The 18,445-nt window shown below is 47.0% G+C and overlaps 1 protein-coding gene across 15 annotated transcripts in view; it reads right to left on the bottom strand.

Annotated features, from left to right (window-relative positions):
* LOC137431152 (protein prune homolog 2) overlaps nucleotides 1–18,445 on the bottom strand; it is a 112,867-nt gene that overhangs the window by 17,571 nt on the left and 76,851 nt on the right. For all 15 annotated transcript variants that reach the window (XM_078781557.1, XM_078781556.1, XM_078781559.1 and 12 more), the window contains 3 exons: nucleotides 18,253–18,355; nucleotides 9,445–9,576; nucleotides 1,382–1,468 (listed from right to left, as the gene is read on the bottom strand). In XM_078781557.1, coding sequence (XP_078637683.1) covers nucleotides 1,382–1,468; nucleotides 9,445–9,576; nucleotides 18,253–18,355 — 322 coding nt within the window. The remainder of the gene's footprint in view (nucleotides 1–1,381; nucleotides 1,469–9,444; nucleotides 9,577–18,252; nucleotides 18,356–18,445) is intronic.

Genomic DNA, 18,445 nt, shown 5'->3' with positions numbered 1-18,445 from the left:
TTGGACATGATTTAGAAAGGCACACACCTGTCTATATAAGGTCTCACAGCTGACAATGCATATCAGAGCAAAAACCAAGCCATGAGGTCGAAGGAACTGTCTGCAGAGCTCAGAGACAGGATTGTGTCGAGGCACAGATCTGGGAAAGCCTACAAAAAAGTTTCTGCTGCATTGAAGGTTCCCAAGAGCACAGAGGCTTCCATAATTCTTAAATGGAAGAAGTTTGGAACAACCAGGACTCTTCCTATAGCTGGCCGCCCAGCCAAACTGAACAGTCGGGGCAGAAGGGCCTTGGTAAGAGAGGTGACCAAGAACCCGATGGTCATTCTGACTGAGCTCCAGGGATCCTGTGTGTAGATGGGACAAACTTCCAGAAGGACAACCATCACTGCAACACTCCACCGATCTGGACTTTATGGCAGAGTGGCCAGACGGAAGCCTCTCCTCAGTGAAAGACACGTGAAAGCCCGCTTGGAGTTTGCAAAAAAGCACCTAAAGGACTCTCAGACTGTGAGAAACAAGATTCTGTGGTCTGATGAAACCAAGATCGAACTGTTTGGCCTCAATTCTAAGCATCATGTCTGGAGGAAACCAGGCACCGCTCATCCCCTGCCCAATACCATCCCAACAATGAAGCATGGTGGTGGCAGCATCATGCTGTGGGGGAGTTTTTCAGCAGCAGGGACTGGGGGACTGGTCAGGGTTGAGGGAACAATGAACTGAGCAAAGTACAGAGATATCCTTAATGAAAACCTGAAACAGAGCGCTCAGGACCTCAGACTGGGCCAAAGGTTCACTTTCCAACAGGACAATGACCCTAAGCACACAGCCAAGACAACGCAGGAGTGGCTTAGGGACAACTCTGTGAAGGTCCTTGAGTGGCCCAGCCAGAGCCCTGACTTGAACCCAATCGAACATCTCTGGAGAGACCTGAAAATGGCTGTCCACCAACGGTCCCCATCCAACCTGACAGAGCTTGAGAGGATCTGCAGAGAAGAATGGCAGAAAATCCCCAAATCCAGGTGTGCAGTGCAAAGAGCAGCCCAAATCCAGTGCAAAGCTTGTCGCGTCATAACCAAGAAGACTCGAGGCTGTAATCGCTGCCAAAGATGCTTCAACTAAGTACTGAGTTAAGGGTCTGAATACTTATGTAAATGTGATATTTCAGTTTTTTATTTTTAATAAATTTGCAAAACTTTCTAAAATCCTGTTTTCTCTTTGTCATTATGGGGTATTGAGTGTGGATTGATGAGGGAAAAAATGAATTTAAACGATTTCAGCATAAGGCTGCAACATAACAAAATGTGAAAAAAGTGAAGGGGTCTGAATACTTTTTGAATGCACTGAACATGTGGAAGATGGCAGAAAAGTGGTACCGTACCTTATAAAAGGCCGTGAGAGGGCAAGGATTGTCCGAATGAACCACGTTGGGTGTACAATGAGCACGACTTTCAAATTCTTCCGAAGTCTGCTTGCACACATGATGATCGGGTGATAAACCACCACACCGCAAAGAAGTGACAAACAGCAATGTCACCCTGATTACCATCGTTAATGCACACTCCTGACATCTTGATGACATCCACAAGATGAGATCCATCTTGATGACTTAATGCATCTTGGTGACACATTTACGAAGCAAGTAAAGTAAAAGTAAAGGCTTATCCAGGAAACTCTTATTTACCTTAATAAGCTATGAGCAATGCCAAGCAGCACGTGGTATTAAATAAATGTCGTTTACCATTATGTTTACAGTTCCGGTGTGTCGACTGTGCTGCTTTTCCTGGGACACAGGTTCATCGCAAGTTACCTTGAGGGCATTGATGAGTCAACCACAAAGCATGGACAGGAATCGCATGTAGACCATACCATTCAAGGTGGGAAAGGTACACCACACTGGAGGTCATTGGTGAGCCAGTTGGATGTTTATGAACAATCTGATAAAAAATTCTCCAAATGGAATCCAAATCCTTCATACAGTCAGCCACCATCAGCCATATTTGAACCTACAGTATCTGGGATGTCAGGTCCTTTGTCTGCACTGCAAGACCACCTCCAAAGCAACAATTCAGGTTTGGTAATGCGACTTGAATTTTTCCACAGCCTCCAATTCTTACAAAGGACCGCAATGAATTGCACAAATCAAAATGCTATTTCTTCCAAACACAACCAAAGGCATTATCCCAATTTGAACAATGGAACAATAGAATAATAAACTGATGATAACTAGAGCAACCAAAGGCATTATCCCAATTTGAGCAATGGAACAATAGAATAATTAAGTGATGATGACTAGAGCAGCCAAAGGCATTATCCCAATTTCAACAATGGAACAATAGCATAAAGAACTGACGATAACAAGAGCAACCAAAGGCATTATCCCAATTTGAACAATGGAACAATAGAATAATGAACTGATGATGACTAGAGGAGCCAAAGGCATTATCCCAATTTGAACAATGGAACAATAGAATAATGAACTGACGATAACAAGAGCAACCAAAGGCATTATCCCAATTTGAACAATGGAACAATAGAATAATGAACTGATGATAACAAGAGCAACCAAAGGCATTATCACAATTTGAACAATGGAACAATAGAATAATGAACTGACGATAACAAGAGCAACCAAAGGCATTATCCCAATTTGAACAATGGAACAATAGAATAATGAACTGATGATAACAAGAGCAACCAAAGGCATTATCCCAATTTGAACAATGGAACAATAGCATTATGAACTGATGATGACGAGAGCAACCAAAGGCATTATCCCAATGTGAACAATGGAACAATAGAAGAATGAACTGATGATGACTAGAGCAGCCAAAGGCATTATCCCAATGTGAACAATGGAACAATAGAATAATGAACTGATGATGACTAGAGCAGCCAAAGGCATTTTCCCAATTTGAACAATAGAATAATGAACTGATGATAACTAGAGCAACCAAAGGCATTTTCCCAATTTGAACAATGGAACAATAGAATAATGAACTGATGATAACTAGAGCAGCCAAAGGCATTATCCCAATTTGAACAATAGAATAATGAACTGATGATAACTAGAACAGCCAAAGGCATTTTCCCAATTTGAACAATATAATAATGAACTGATGATAACTAGAGCAACCAAAGGCATTTTCCCAATTTGAACAATAGAATAAAGAACTGATGATAACTAGAGCAGCCAAAGGCATTTTCCCAATTTGAACAATGGAACAATAGAATAATGATCTGATGATAACTAGAGCAGCCAAAGGCATTTTCCCAATTTGAACAATAGAATAAAGAACTGATGATAACTAGAGCAACCAAAGGCATTATCCCAATTTGAACAATGGAACAATAGAATAATGATCTGATGATAACTAGAGCAGCCAAAGGCATTTTCCCAATTTGAACAATAGAATAATGAACTGATGATAACTAGAGCAGCCAAAGGCATTTTCCCAATTTGAACAATAGAATAATGAACTGATGATAACTAGAGCAGCCAAAGGCATTTTCCCAATTTGAACAATAGAATAAAGAACTGATGATAACTAGAGCAGCCAAAGGCATTTTCCCAATTTGAACAATGGAACAATAGAATAATGAACTGATGATAAGAGCAACCAAAGGCATTTTTGCAATTTGAACAATAGAATAATGAACTGATGATAACTACAGCAGCCAAAGGCATTATCCCAATTTGAACAATAGAATAATGAACTGATGATAACTAGAGCAACCAAAGGCATTATCCCAATTTGAACAATAGAATAATGAACTGATGATAACTAGAGCAACCAAAGGCATTATCCCAATTTGAACAATAGAATAAAGAACTGATGATAACTAGAGCAACCAAAGGCATTTTCCCAATTTGAACAATGGAACAATAGAATAATGAACTGATGATAACTAGAGCAGCCAAAGGCATTTTCCCAATTTGAACAATAGAATAAAGAACTGATGATAACTAGAGCAACCAAAGGCATTATCCCAATTTGAACAATAGAATAATGAACTGATGATAACTAGAGCAGCCAAAGGCATTTTCCCAATTTGAACAATAGAATAAAGAACTGATGATAACTAGAGCAGCCAAAGGCATTTTCCCAATTTGAACAATGGAACAATAGAATAATGAACTGATGATAACTAGAGCAGCCAAAGGCATTTTCCCAATTTGAACAATAGAATAAAGAACTGATGATAACTAGAGCAGCCAAAGGCATTTTCCCAATTTGAACAATAGAATAAAGAACTGATGATAACTAGAGCAACCAAAGGCATTATCCCAATTTGAACAATAGAATAAAGAACTGATGATAACGAGAGCAACCAAAGGCATTATCCCAATTTGAACAATAGAATAAAGAACTGATGATAACTAGAGCAACCAAAGGCATTTTCCCAATTTGAACACTGGAACAATAGAATAATGATCTGATGATAACTAGAGCAGCCAAAGGCATTTTCCCAATTTGAACAATAGAATAAAGAACTGATGATAACTAGAGCAGCCAAAGGCATTTTCCCAATTTGAACAATAGAATAAAGAACTGATGATAACTAGAGCAACCAAAGGCATTTTCACAATTTGAACAATAGAATAATGAACTGATGATAACTAGAGCAGCCAAAGGCATTATCCCAATTTGAACAATAGAATAAAGAACTGATGATAACTAGAGGAGCCAAAGGCATTATCCCAATTTGAACAATAGAATAATGAACTGATGATAACTAGAGCAGCCAAAGGCATTATCCCAATTTGAACAATAGAATAATGAACTGATGATAACTAGAGCAGCCAAAGGCATTATCCCAATTTGAACAATAGAATAAAGAACTGATGATAACGAGAGCAACCAAAGGCATTATCCCAATTTGAACAATAGAATAAAGAACTAGAGCAGCCAAAGCTGTCTTTCCTCCTGACAAGGTGGAAAAGTTTCTGTCAACCCTCGACTCTGATTCTGCAACTGGACCCGACGGCATCAGCCCACAGGTCCTAAAATCCTGCTCTGCTGCTCTATCTCACCCTCTCTCTGTTCTCTTCACCCTCTCTTTTGCTCAAGGTCAACTGCCATCTGCTTGGAAATCAGCCAACATCACCGCTTTGCACAAAAAAGGTGCAAAAACAGATCCTAGCAACTACAGACCAATCAGCCTTCTCCCAATTATCAGCAAAGTCATGGAATCCATCATTGCTTCTGATATGAAATCTTTCCTCTTCTCCAATGGCTTGATCTCTGATCATCAATTTGGTTTCAGACCAGGTCACTCTACTCTGGACATGCTGCTTCTGCTGTCTCAACAATGGATGGAGGTCCTCAATGCCAAACAGGAAATTAGAGCTGTCTCCCTCGACATATCACGTGCCTTCGACACGGTCTGGCACCCTGCTCTGCTCACCAAACTCTCCTCCTTTGGTATCCATGGAAATCTCCACGCATGGCTGGCGGACTTCCTCTCTAGTCGTCGTCAACGTGTGGCCCTGAATGGGTTTCTCTCATCTCCTCTTCCTGTTCAGGCTGGAGTTCCCCAAGGCAGTGTTCTGGGCCCCGTGCTTTTTCTGGTCTTCATCAATGATCTCTCTGACTCTCTCGAAAATCCTCTCTATCTCTTTGCTGATGACTCCACTCTCTGCCGCTCCATTCCTCTTCCCTCAGATCGGCAGTCTGCTGCCTCCTCACTCTCTGAAGACCTGGACAAAATCACAGACTGGTCAAACAAGTGGAACATGTCTTTCAATCCTGACAAATCTCACACTCTTACTATGTCTCTCCGAAAAGATCGACTGGACAACCCTCCCATCTACTTTCTCAACAATCCTCTCCAAGAAGTTCTGTCGCTCAAGATTTTGGGTCTCACTATCTGCCATGATCTTTCTTGGGAAAACCACATTTCCAAGCTGGCCTCCAAAGCCAGTCGCCGACTGGGCATCCTCCGTCGTGCGAAGTCCTTCCTCGGCACACCTGAGCTCCTCACCACATACAAGGCTTTCATCCGCAGCTCAATGGAATACTGTTCTCCCCTATGGGCCGGTGCTCCTGCCTCACACCTAGCTCGGCTTCACGCTGTTGAAACCAAAGCTTTCAGAATTATTGGAATCTCCCGCGATGAAGCTATCTCTGAGGGCCTTTCACTCACTCACCGCAGGCAGGTAGGTGGTCTTTCTGTCTTCTACCGACTCCTCTCCGGCCTTGCACCCCCAGCTCTCTCTGTGCTCTGTCCCCCAAATATTCCTACAGGTCGCACAAGATCTGCCAGCAACCCTCTGATGGTTAAACTGCCGAAATCTCGGCTCTCCGCTCACCTTCACTCTTTCATTCCTCTTTTCTCCCGCCTCTGGAACAAACTCCCTCACTCCCTTCAATCCCACTCCTCCCTCCAGGTCTTTAAAACAGCTGTTCACCACCATCTCTTATCTTCCCCCATCCAAAACCTTGATCTTTTCTACCCCCGCTAATTCACCCCAGGTCCACCTTGTTTGAAATTCCAACTTCTTTCCTGGAAGTCCTGGCAGTGTCCATATGTTTTATACCTCTCCCACTGCCCCCTTCCCACGCCCCCCCCCCCAAAGCCCTCGCCCTCTCTCAGATCTCTCGATGTCTCCATGTCTCTCGGTCCCTGCTCTCAAATGTTGTGTTTGTGTCCTTCCCCCTCTCTCCCCATCTTGTCTACCGCTCCCTATGTTATATGTTTTATGTGTCGGTTTGTCTTTCTGTGTGATTAATGTTCGCTCTTTCACGAGCCTCGATCTTGTATACAAAAAAAAAAAAAAACAAACAAAAAAAAAACTGATGATAACTAGAGCAGCCAAAGGCATTATCCCAATTTGAACAATAGAATAAAGAACTGATGATAACTAGAGCAGCCAAAGGCATTTTCACAATTTGAACAATAGAATAAAGAACTGATGATAACTAGAGCAACCAAAGGCATTATCCCAATTTGAACAATAGAATAATGAACTGATGATAACTAGAGCAGCCAAAGGCATTTTCCCAATTTGAACAATAGAATAAAGAACTGATGATAACTAGAGCAACCAAAGGCATTTTCCCAATTTGAACAATAGAATAAAGAACTGATGATAACTAGAGCAGCCAAAGGCATTATCCCAATTTGAACACTGGAACAATAGAATAATGATCTGATGATAACTAGAGCAGCCAAAGGCATTTTCCCAATTTGAACAATAGAATAAAGAACTGATGATAACTAGAGCAGCCAAAGGCATTATCCCAATTTGAACAATAGAATAAAGAACTGATGATAACTAGAGCAGCCAAAGGCATTATCCCAATTTGAACAATAGAATAAAGAACTGATGATAACTAGAGGAGCCAAAGGCATTATCCCAATTTGAACAATAGAATAATGAACTGATGATAACTAGAGCAGCCAAAGGCATTATCCCAATTTGAACAATAGAATAAAGAACTGATGATAACTAGAGGAGCCAAAGGCATTATCCCAATTTGAACAATAGAATAAAGAACTGATGATAACTAGAGCAACCAAAGGCATTATCCCAATTTGAACAATAGAATAAAGAACTGATGATAACTAGAGCAGCCAAAGGCATTATCCCAATTTGAACAATAGAATAAAGAACTGATGATAACTAGAGCAGCCAAAGGCATTATCCCAATTTGAACAATAGAATAAAGAACTGATGATAACTAGAGCAGCCAAAGGCATTATCCCAATTTGAACAATAGAATAAAGAACTGATGATAACTAGAGCAGCCAAAGGCATTATCCCAATTTGAACAATAGAATAAAGAACTGATGATAACTAGAGGAGCCAAAGGCATTATCCCAATTTGAACAATAGAATAATGAACTGATGATAACTAGAGCAGCCAAAGGCATTATCCCAATTTGAACAATAGAATAAAGAACTGATGATAACTCGAGGAGCCAAAGGCATTATCCCAATTTGAACAATAGAATAAAGAACTGATGATAACTAGAGCAGCCAAAGGCATTATCCCAATTTGAACAATAGAATAAAGAACTGATGATAACTAGAGCAACCAAAGGCATTATCCCAATTTGAACAATAGAATAATGAACTGATGATAACTAGAGCAACCAAAGGCATTATCCCAATTTGAACAATAGAATAATGAACTGATGATAACTAGAGCAGCCAAAGGCATTTTCCCAATTTGAACAATAGAATAAAGAACTGATGATAACTAGAGCAACCAAAGGCATTTTCCCAATTTGAACAATAGAATAAAGAACTGATGATAACTAGAGCAGCCAAAGGCATTATCCCAATTTGAACACTGGAACAATAGAATAATGATCTGATGATAACTAGAGCAGCCAAAGGCATTTTCCCAATTTGAACAATAGAATAAAGAACTGATGATAACTAGAGCAGCCAAAGGCATTATCCCAATTTGAACAATAGAATAAAGAACTGATGATAACTAGAGCAACCAAAGGCATTATCCCAATTTGAACAATAGAATAATGAACTGATGATAACTAGAGCAGCCAAAGGCATTTTCCCAATTTGAACAATAGAATAATGAACTGATGATAACTAGAGCAGCCAAAGGCATTTTCCCAATTTGAACAATAGAATAATGAACTGATGATAACTAGAGCAGCCAAAGGCATTTTCCCAATTTGAACAATAGAATAAAGAACTGTTGATAACTAGAGCAGCCAAAGGCATTTTCCCAATTTGAACAATAGAATAAAGAACTGATGATAACTAGAGCAGCCAAAGGCATTTTCCCAATTTGAACAATAGAATAAAGAACTGATGATAACTAGAGCAGCCAAAGGCATTATCCCAATTTGAACAATAGAATAATGAACTGATGATAACTAGAGCAGCCAAAGGCATTTTCCCAATTTGAACAATAGAATAATGAACTGATGATAACTAGAGCAGCCAAAGGCATTTTCCCAATTTGAACACTGGAACAATAGAATAATGAACTGATGATAACTAGAACAGCCAAAGGCATTATCCCAATTTGAACAATAGAATAATGAACTGATGATAACTAGAGCAGCCAAAGGCATTTTCCCAATTTGAACAATAGAATAATGAACTGATGATAACTAGAGCAGCCAAAGGCATTTTCCCAATTTGAACACTGGAATAATAGAATAATGATCTGATGATAACTAGAGCAGCCAAAGGCATTTTCCCAATTTGAACAATAGAATAATGAACTGATGATAACTAGAGCAGCCAAAGGCATTATCCCAATTTGAACAATGGAACAATAGAATAATGATCTGATGATAACTAGAGCAGCCAAAGGCATTATCCCAATTTGAACAATAGAATAATGATCTGATGATAACTAGAGCAACCAAAGGCATTATCCCAATTTGAACAATGGAACAATAGAATAATGATCTGATGATAACAAGATCAAGCAAATGATTGTGAACAGTTGAACTTACTTGCGATCTATCATCTGGTAACACCGTTTGAGCCAACCAACACCCGGCATCCGTCGGTGAGGTGTTGCTCCATTCAGGTATACAATCAGATAATTCTCAGCAACAAGAAGCTCCAATGTACTGATTACATACCTGTGAAACAGGTGTACATGCTGACACATGCTTCGACGATACTTATTAGATTAAACTCACTTGAATTACGAGTTTGTCACCATCAGTTAGCTTATTTTACTATCCAGATTTCAAAAAAGGAAGTGAATAATCAGTGTTGTACACATCTTTTTTTCAGAAAATGTTAATTAAAATCAATGCAAAGGAGCTTAGTGGTTTTACATTTGTTGTATTTTTTTTTTATCGCGGTGGAAGACTCATGGAGAAACTTTTACCCATATCATGGTCTTACAGCATGGCGAAGAGGTAGCACACCTAGCATTAGTCGGTGTCTATCGAGGAAGTGTAAGCGAGTTATTGCCGGTACCCCTTCTTCTTTCGTGGGAGCGACTGTACAATGCCCTCTATTGGTTAGAGCAGGAATTTGTGACTTGGCCAGTGTGCCAGCAATAGCTCACCTACTCTTCGCAAAGGACACCGTGAGATCTTTAAAGTCCACCAACTAATGTCAGCAGACGGGATTCCCGTTTAATGTCCATCCGAGCGAGGGCACACACATTGATGAATCACCCTGCCTGTGAAGCAGTATGAAAGTTTATAGCTGGGGTTGAAGGAGCTGGGGCTCCCACGTCGATCGGAAGAATGGACGCGACAAAAAGCTGGAATTCATCCGAGTTGCTTTAATCAAACCAAACACTCAGGCACTCTGAAAAGCCCGTTTATCGGGCAGCAATATATATACATATTATCCCGGAGCGTTTGCCCAGGAAAGGCGAGAGGGGGCGTGGCCCAGCGTCCTGGCAAGTTGAGGGCGAGCCTGCCCGGGCATGCCCGGGCATGCCCGGGCGTCCCGACCGAGGCCTGGCAAGTTGAGCGCGGGCCTGCCCGGGCGTCCTGGACGAGCCCGGCATGGTGATCGCTCCGCGTCCTTGATAGGTGCAAGGCGATTGTGAAAACCCAGCGGTAGCCGCTACACACGTCCCCCCAGAATCGACTTGCACCGGCAGGGTCAATTTGAGGGGGGTCCTGATGACCCGGCCGAAGCGACCCCTGGTGGGTCGTGGGAGGGGGTCCGGTGTGGTGGTGGGCGGTCGAGTGGGGGGCACCGTGGACGGGGGTCGGCCTCGCCGCGGCGGAAGGGCCACCCGTGGTGGGTGGTCGACGTCCACGTGCGCCGGCTTGAGGCGGTCCACCGCAATCCGGTCCGACCTGCCGCCGATGTCGATGACGAACGACTTGTCGTCCCGTCGCAGCACCCGGAAGGACCCGTCGTACGGCGGCCGGAGTGGCCCCCGATGTGCGTCGTGACGCACAAAAACATACTCCGCTGTGCGAAGTGCTGGGGGGACGTAGGACTGGGGGTCACCGTGGTGGGATGTTGGCACGGGGGCAAACCGTCGGGCGGCCTCCTGGAGGTCCGAGCGCTGGTGAGCTGCGGACCAGGGACTGGTAGCGTCGGGCACGAATTCGCCCGGGACGCGTAGCGCCTGGCCATAGACAAGCTCGGCGGTGGATGCCTGGAGGTCCTCCTTGGGGGCCGTGCGGAGGCCCAAAAGGACCCACGGCAGCCGGTCGGCCCAACCGCCGTCTTGAAGGCCGGCCATGAGCGCGGCCTTCATGGAGCGGTGGAATCGCTCGCACAACCCGTTTGCTTGGGGGTGGTAGGCCGTAGTACGGTGGAGCTTGACCCCCAGGTTGCGGGCGACCGCGCCCCACAGCTCAGAGGTGAACTGTGGTCCGCGGTCTGACGAGATGTCCGCCGGTGCACCGAAGCGGGCGACCCAGGTGGCGATGAAAGCCTGCGCCACGTCGGCGGTGGTGGTGGAGATGAGGGGAACGGCCTCCGGCCACCTGGTGGTCCTGTCCACCATGGTGAGCAGGTGTGTGAACCCCCGTGACGGGGGGAGGGGGCCCACCAGATCCACGTTGACGTGGTCGAAACGTCGTTCGGGCACAGTGAAAGGTGCCAGCAGGGCCTGGGTGTGTCGGTGGACCTTGGCCCGTTGGCAGGCCGTGCAGGTGCTGGTCCAATCGCGGACGTCCCGACGAAGGCCGTGCCAGACGAATCGCGCCGACACCAGCTTCTGGGAAGCTTTCCGGCCCGGGTGGGAAAGGCCGTGGGGAGAGGCGAAGATGCGGCGTTGCCAGGTGACGGGCACGATGGGGCGAGGCTGGCCTTGGGAGACGTCGCAGAGCAGGACAGTGTCCGCGAAGGGGATGTCGGCCAGGCGAAGGCCCGTGTCCGCCGCCCGGAGGGCTTGCACCGTGGTGTCGGTGGTTTGGTCCGCCGCCATAAGCGCAAAGTCCACGCCCAGGTGGACCGCGTTCACGCTGGCCCGGGAAAGACAGTCGGCCACGGCGTTGTTTTTGCCGGCGACGTGCCGGATGTCCGTGGTAAACTCCGACACGGCGGAGAGGTGGCGCTGTTGGCGGGCCGACCACGGCTCCGTGACCTTGGCCATGGCGTAAACCAACGGCTTGTGGTCGACGAACGCCGTGAAAGGTCGGCCCTCCAGGAGGTGGCGGAAATGGCGGACGGCCAGGTGTAGACCGAGGAGCTCCCGGTCAAACGTGCTGTATTTGAGTTCGTTCGGCCGGAGCTGCCGGCTGAAAAAAGCGAGTGGCTGCCAAACCCCGTTCACCCATTGCTCATGTACGGCGCCCACCGCGTAGTCGGAGGCATCCGTGGTGAGGGCGATGGGAGCGTTGAGCACCGGGTGAGCGAGCAGTGTTGCGTCGGCGAGGGCCCGCTTTGAGCTTTGGAAGGCCGCATCCATTGCTGCGGACCAGGCGATGTCGTGCTTGGCCGGCTTGCCCCGGAGGGCTTCGTAGAGGGGCCGCATGAGTTGAGCAGCGCGGGGCACGAAGCGGTGATAAAAATTCACCATTCCCAGGAATTCCTGCAGGGCCTTTATGGTGCGGGGACGCGGGAACGTGGTGATGGCCTCGACCTTGGTTGGCAGCGGCACGGCCCCGTTCTTGGTGATGTGGTGGCCCAAAAAATCAACGGCCGTCGTGCCGAAGTGGCATTTGGCCGGGTTGACGATGAGGCCGTGCTCGCTGAGGCGCCGAACAGTGTTCGGAGGTGGAGGAGGTGCTCGGCCCGGGACGTGCTGGCGACGAGGATGTCGTCCAGGTAAACGAAAAGGAACAGCAGGTCACGCAGCACGCCGTCCATCAAGCGCTGGAACGCCTGAGCCGCGTTCTTGAGACCAAACGGCATCCGCAAGAATTCGAATAAGCCGAACGGCGTGATGACTGCCGTTTTAGGGACGTCGGCCGCCCTGACAGGTACCTGGTGATATCCCCGTATGAGATCAATTTTCGAAAAAATGACCCGTCCCGCCAGACGGGCGGAGAAGTCTTGGATATGCGGGATCGGGTACCTGTCGGGGGTGGTAGCGTCATTGAGACGGCGGTAGTCGCCACACGGGCGCCATCCACCCCCCGGCTTTGGCACGATGTGCAGTGGCGAGGCCCACGCGCTATCGGAGCGCCGCACGATGCCGAGGTGCTCCAACGCGTCGAATTCGGCCTTCGCCATGGCGAGCTTGGCTGGGTCGAGGCGGCGGGCCCTGGCGTAGACCGGCGGGCCCGTGGTTGGTATGTGGTGCTCGATCCCATGCCGTACTGCGACGGCCGAAAACGTCGGCCGCGTGAGGGCCGGGAACTCCGTGAGCAGGCGAGCAAACTCGTTCGCCGCCGGGACGGCGCATGCCAGCTCGGTCGGCGCGGAGCTGCTCAATGTGCATACCAGGGAGCTGAAGGTTTCGGCGTTGATTAAACGACGCCGTTGGACGTCCACCAGCAGTCCGTGTGCGCAGAGGAAGTCGGCGCCTAGCAGAGCCATGGGCACGTTTGCGGTTACAAACGTCCAAGCAAAGCATTGGCCGCCGAAGCAGAGGGTGACGTTGCGCGGGCCGAAGGTGCGGATGGTCGATCCGTTGGCCGCAACCAATGAGGGGCCGCAAACCGCGGATTGCCTGTCCTGGTCAGAGGCGGGTATGACGCTCAGTTGGGCGCCGGTGTCGCACAGGAAGCGCCGTCCGGACGCTTTATCCGTGATGAACAGTAAGTTGCCCGTGTGGCCGGCGCTCATGGCTGGTAATGAACGCCGGCCCGGCCGTTTCCCGACCTGCCGAAGGTGCACGGGGGTCGGCATGTCCGGGCCTTCTGTCCGAACCTGGCATGATAGTAACACCACGCTTGGTCAGGTGGAGGCCCCGGTCGTCGTGCTGGAGGTGGTCGGCTCAGTGTAGCGGCCGCCAATTGCGTCGGCAGTTCGGTCGTCGACCGTGCCGGGTGCTCGGGCGCCATGGGTGTTGCGTCGGACGGCGGTGGGTCCCATGTCGCCGCTGCGATGCGCTGTCCTGCGGCGGAGATCTTGTCGGCTTCTCTGGCAAGGGCCCGGGGATCTGTGATCGTCGTGTTTGCCAGGGCGAGGCGTACCGGGTTAGGCAGCTGACGGAGGAACAGCTCCCGGAACAGGAATGGCGGAGAGTGCTCGCTGAGCAGTGAAAGCATGTAGTCCATTCGCTCGGAAGGGCGCGTGTCGCCGAGCTCGGGCAGGTCGAGCAGGCGCCGTGCGCGTTCCGCCGATGGGAGGGCGAAAGCGTCGAGGAGAAGCTTCTTAATCGCGCCGTATTTGTCAGCGGCTGGCGGGCTCTCGAGGAGGCTCAGGGCGCGGGCCGCGGTGGCCGAACCGAGCGCTGCTACCACATGGTGGAAGCGGGTGTCGTCGGCCGTGATGCCTCGCAGGGCGAACAGGGAATCCGCCTGTGCGAACCAAACCGCCGCGTGAGCCTCCCAGAAGGTAGGCAGTTTAAGGGCGACTGCCGTGTCCATGTCGGTAGGTCACCAATGAAGGAGCTGGGGCTCCCACGTCGATCGGAAGAATGGACGCGACAAAAAGCTGGAATTCATCCGAGTTGCTTTAATCAAACCAAACACTCAGGCACTCTGAAAAGCCCGTTTATCGGGCAGCAATATATATACATATTATCCCGGAGCGTTTGCCCAGGAAAGGCGAGAGGGGGCGTGGCCCAGCGTCCTGGCTGCGGCCTGGCAAGTTGAGGGCGAGCCTGCCCGGGCGTCCTGGACGAGCCCGGCATGGTGATCGCTCCGCGTCCTTGATAGGTGCAAGGCGATTGTGAAAACCCAGCGGTAGCCGCTACAGGGTGAGATTTGAACCCAAGCTAGAGAGTTTAGAGGTGAGTGTGCATGTTGGAACCCATCTGTGGATCGGTCCCATCGGCCGATGGGACCGATCCACAGATGGGTTCCAACATGCATATTCGTAGGCCATCCTGCCAGCCCACATGCACCCCTGAACAAATTCCAAATATTTGCAAATACTGTGGGTAGGTATGAAGTGGTCTGCACTTCTCTGATACTCCTTCACAACAGGTTACACCTGTGCTTGCTATCGTAGTGTGATTGCTGTGTGGAGAGCAGATCCCACACGATAAAGAAATTCAACTCTTAAGTGTTCACATGTCACCCCCATCATACATGGCCACCTTCAGCTATAAAGGCCAACCATAACACATATCACATGATTCAGGGACATGAAGAGGCATCGGTGTACTTTTTGTCCCCCGTCGCACCGCGGAGCGAAATGGTTTTCCCCTCTGTCCGTGTGTGCGTCCGTCCTTCCGTGCGTGCGTGCGTGCGTCCGTGCGTGCGTGCGTAAACGAAGGACCGAATTCTAATTTGGTGTGTGGGTGCAACTAGGCATATGGAAGAACGCTATTGAAAATTCGGTTGCCACGTCAAAATCCAAGATGGCCGCCACCATATATATGCCTGAACCTTGTGAGCGGAATATCTTGAAAAATAAGCGAAGTACCAACTTCTAATCTGGTGTGTGGGTGTATCTACGCATAAGGAAGAACGCTATTGAAAATTGGGCCGCCAGGTCAAAATCCAAGATGGCCACCACCATATATATGTCTGAACATTATGAGCACAATATGTTGAAAAATAAACGAACCACTAACTTCTAATCTGGTGTGTGGGTGTATCTATGCATAAGGAAGAATGCTATTGAAAATTGGGTCGCCACGTCAAAATCCAAGATGGCCGCCATGAGTCTACAAACTTAGTCTACAAACTACAAAGTCTACAAACAAACTTGTCAACTCTTGAATAATTCGGTGAATTCTGTCTCAACTTCGGATATTTCCGAGCGTGAAAGACTATCCCCTACGGCCGCGAGATTTCTAAAAAATAATTCTTCGTCAATTGTAGAATATTTGACGCCGTTTTCACCTTCCGAAACGCGTAATAAGCTTAAAAAAATATTTTTTCAAATGCTCGAATCTCATTGGTTCCGGTGTTTGGTGACGATTTTCGTTGAAGATAACGAGGTTGGTCTTAAAGTATTTTAATTACAAATTAGAGGTGCATAAGATTGTGAATCAAACAAAGACGGGTGAAACAAACTCCAATATTGAACTTTTTCGCAATTGTTTTATGCATACTTCCGCATCCGGAAGATGGCGGCCTTCATTGAGTGATTTGGTTTCTGAAATATTTTTTCAAATGCTCGCATCTCATTGGTTCCGGTGTTTGGTGACGATTTTCGTTGAAGATATCCAGGCCCGTGCGGGCCGAGGTTTGTCTTAAAGTATTTTAATTACAAATTAGAGGTGCATAAGATTGTGAATCAAACAAAGACGGGTGAAACAAACTCCTATTGAACATTTTTCAATTTGTTATGCATACTTCCGCATCCGCAAGATGGCGGCCTCCATTGAGCAATTTGGTGCGTCACAGCTTCGGAATTCTCAAGCCAAGGGATCCAGCATAATCTGGTTTTCAACATAATACGTACGCGTTTATTCACAACACCGGCTTTGCCGGCTACTAACTTCTAATCTGGTGTGTGGGTGTATCTACGCATAAGGGAGAACGCTATTGAAAATTGGGTCGCCACGTCAAAATCCAAGATGGCCGCATTGCGTCTTCCACTTTGTCAACTCGCATCACTTCACCGACGGGGGACCTAGGCGTAACGCTTGTGTTCATTATTTTTGAAGTTTATGAATTATTAATGATCAGATTATATTTGTCTATGTTGCAGTTTGTTATGTAATATGTATGGACATAATAATGTAATTATATTATTATATAACTAGCCGAAACCCGTGGAACATCCACGGAAGGGAGGATGTGGTGTATGGATAGAGTGTACCATTATGGATGGCATAGGGGATTTGCTTGTCCGAGTAAGAGTTAGGAAGAAAGATGAGAATGAAGAGTGCGTATATGAACAACGATCGCCGACACCAGCACAAATGCATGCTCTGGATTGTCCACTCAGTGGACGGCTTGCTTTCGCCTTCGCCTATCCAATCAGCGGACGGCTTGCTTCGCCTTCACCCAGCAGACGCCAATACGATGGCGTCGTAAGATGGCGTCGTATCGGCAGTTAATCGGATGCTTTTGGGCCCCAACGTCGGCTAATTCAGATTTTTCGAGTATTTTCGAGATCGTAAATCCATTAGTGCCGTGGGCATCGGGTCACTGGGTGCGGCGTAAAAGGGATAACAAAGTCGAGTCCTTACGCTATTATTATATAGACTAGCCGAAACCCGTGGAACATCCACGGAAGGGAGGATGTGGTGTATGGATAGAGTGTACCATTATGGATGGCATCGGGGAGCGCTCATGGGATCTTCTTCTTCCGTTAAGCTCCAATTTTTTCTCTTTAAGTTAAGTCCAATCAGTCCTCTCTGCTCGAAGTGCTCAGGCCATGCCTTCCCGCTCTCATACTTTTATTGCCGTTCGGTGTAGAAAGGGATTGACATATCGTTCGTCTGTTTCAGCTCGTTATCTTTAAGCTTCCTTACGTCTCGCCACCTGCTACACCTCTCTGAGTTACGAGGATTTATGCAACGCACCCCGAGTATCGCAACGTCACTCCTTTTAACTTTATTAAAATGACGATAAAGACGTTTCCTTATATATCCTAATTTAAAATGTTCAAGGGAATAAAAAGACCATTTGGTTCACACCACCCATGTTCACACCACTCGACTGTCCAATCAGCGGACGGCTCGCTTCGCCTTCGCCCAGCAAACGCCAATACGATGGCGTCGAAAGATGGCGTCGTATCGGCAGTTAATCGGATGCTTTTGGGCCCCAACGTCGGCTAATTCATATTTTTCGAGTATGGCTGTACGTGATAAACAAAGAGCGCGGTTCGTAGATCGTAAATCCATTAGTGCCGTGGGCATCGGTTCACTGGGTGCGGCATAAAAGGGATAACAAAGTCGAGTCCTTACGCTATTATTATATAGATTGTATGTAGTTATACAATTTTGTATTGTATGCTCACCGCAACAAGCCACGTTGAGGTGAGCAACCCCTAAATATTACACGATTTGCATAAATTTTACGTGTGTGATTTCTACAATAAATGTAACTACTTTGAATGGTCAGACCATAATTTTCATGCGTTTGAAATTTTACCCCTATTTTAGTGCCACCCTAATATACGTGTTACCATATGTTACCATATATATATATATGGTCATCTTGTTACCATATACGTGTTCCACAACCCTCATCAATGAGCACACTATGGTACACAAGTAGTGATAAGTGTATAAAGTAAGTGAAGAAATTAGATGCTTATCAAAATACAGTAAAGAGAGCAATGAACGGTTTTATATGTATGTTGGAATCACGTACAGGAAAAGGTTTTCCATTATGTGGCTGTAGTTGGGTTGTCGGCTATCGGGCAGGAAGCATGCTGCGAACACGATGATGGCGTTTAGTCCCTCCCCGTAATAACCTGTGGTTCGGTTTTGAGGGAGACAGGGATTATTGTGAAATCAATTTAACATGGTTTTTGAGTTGCCCAGTCACCAAGCACAGTACAGAA

The sequence above is a fragment of the Myxine glutinosa genome, chromosome 7, assembly GCF_964187855.1.
Source record: "Myxine glutinosa chromosome 7, kmMyxGlut1.1, whole genome shotgun sequence".
Lineage (NCBI taxonomy): Eukaryota > Metazoa > Chordata > Myxini > Myxiniformes > Myxinidae > Myxine > Myxine glutinosa.
Note: the sequence above shows the minus strand (reverse complement) of the source record. Positions and strands in the feature narration are given on the sequence as shown.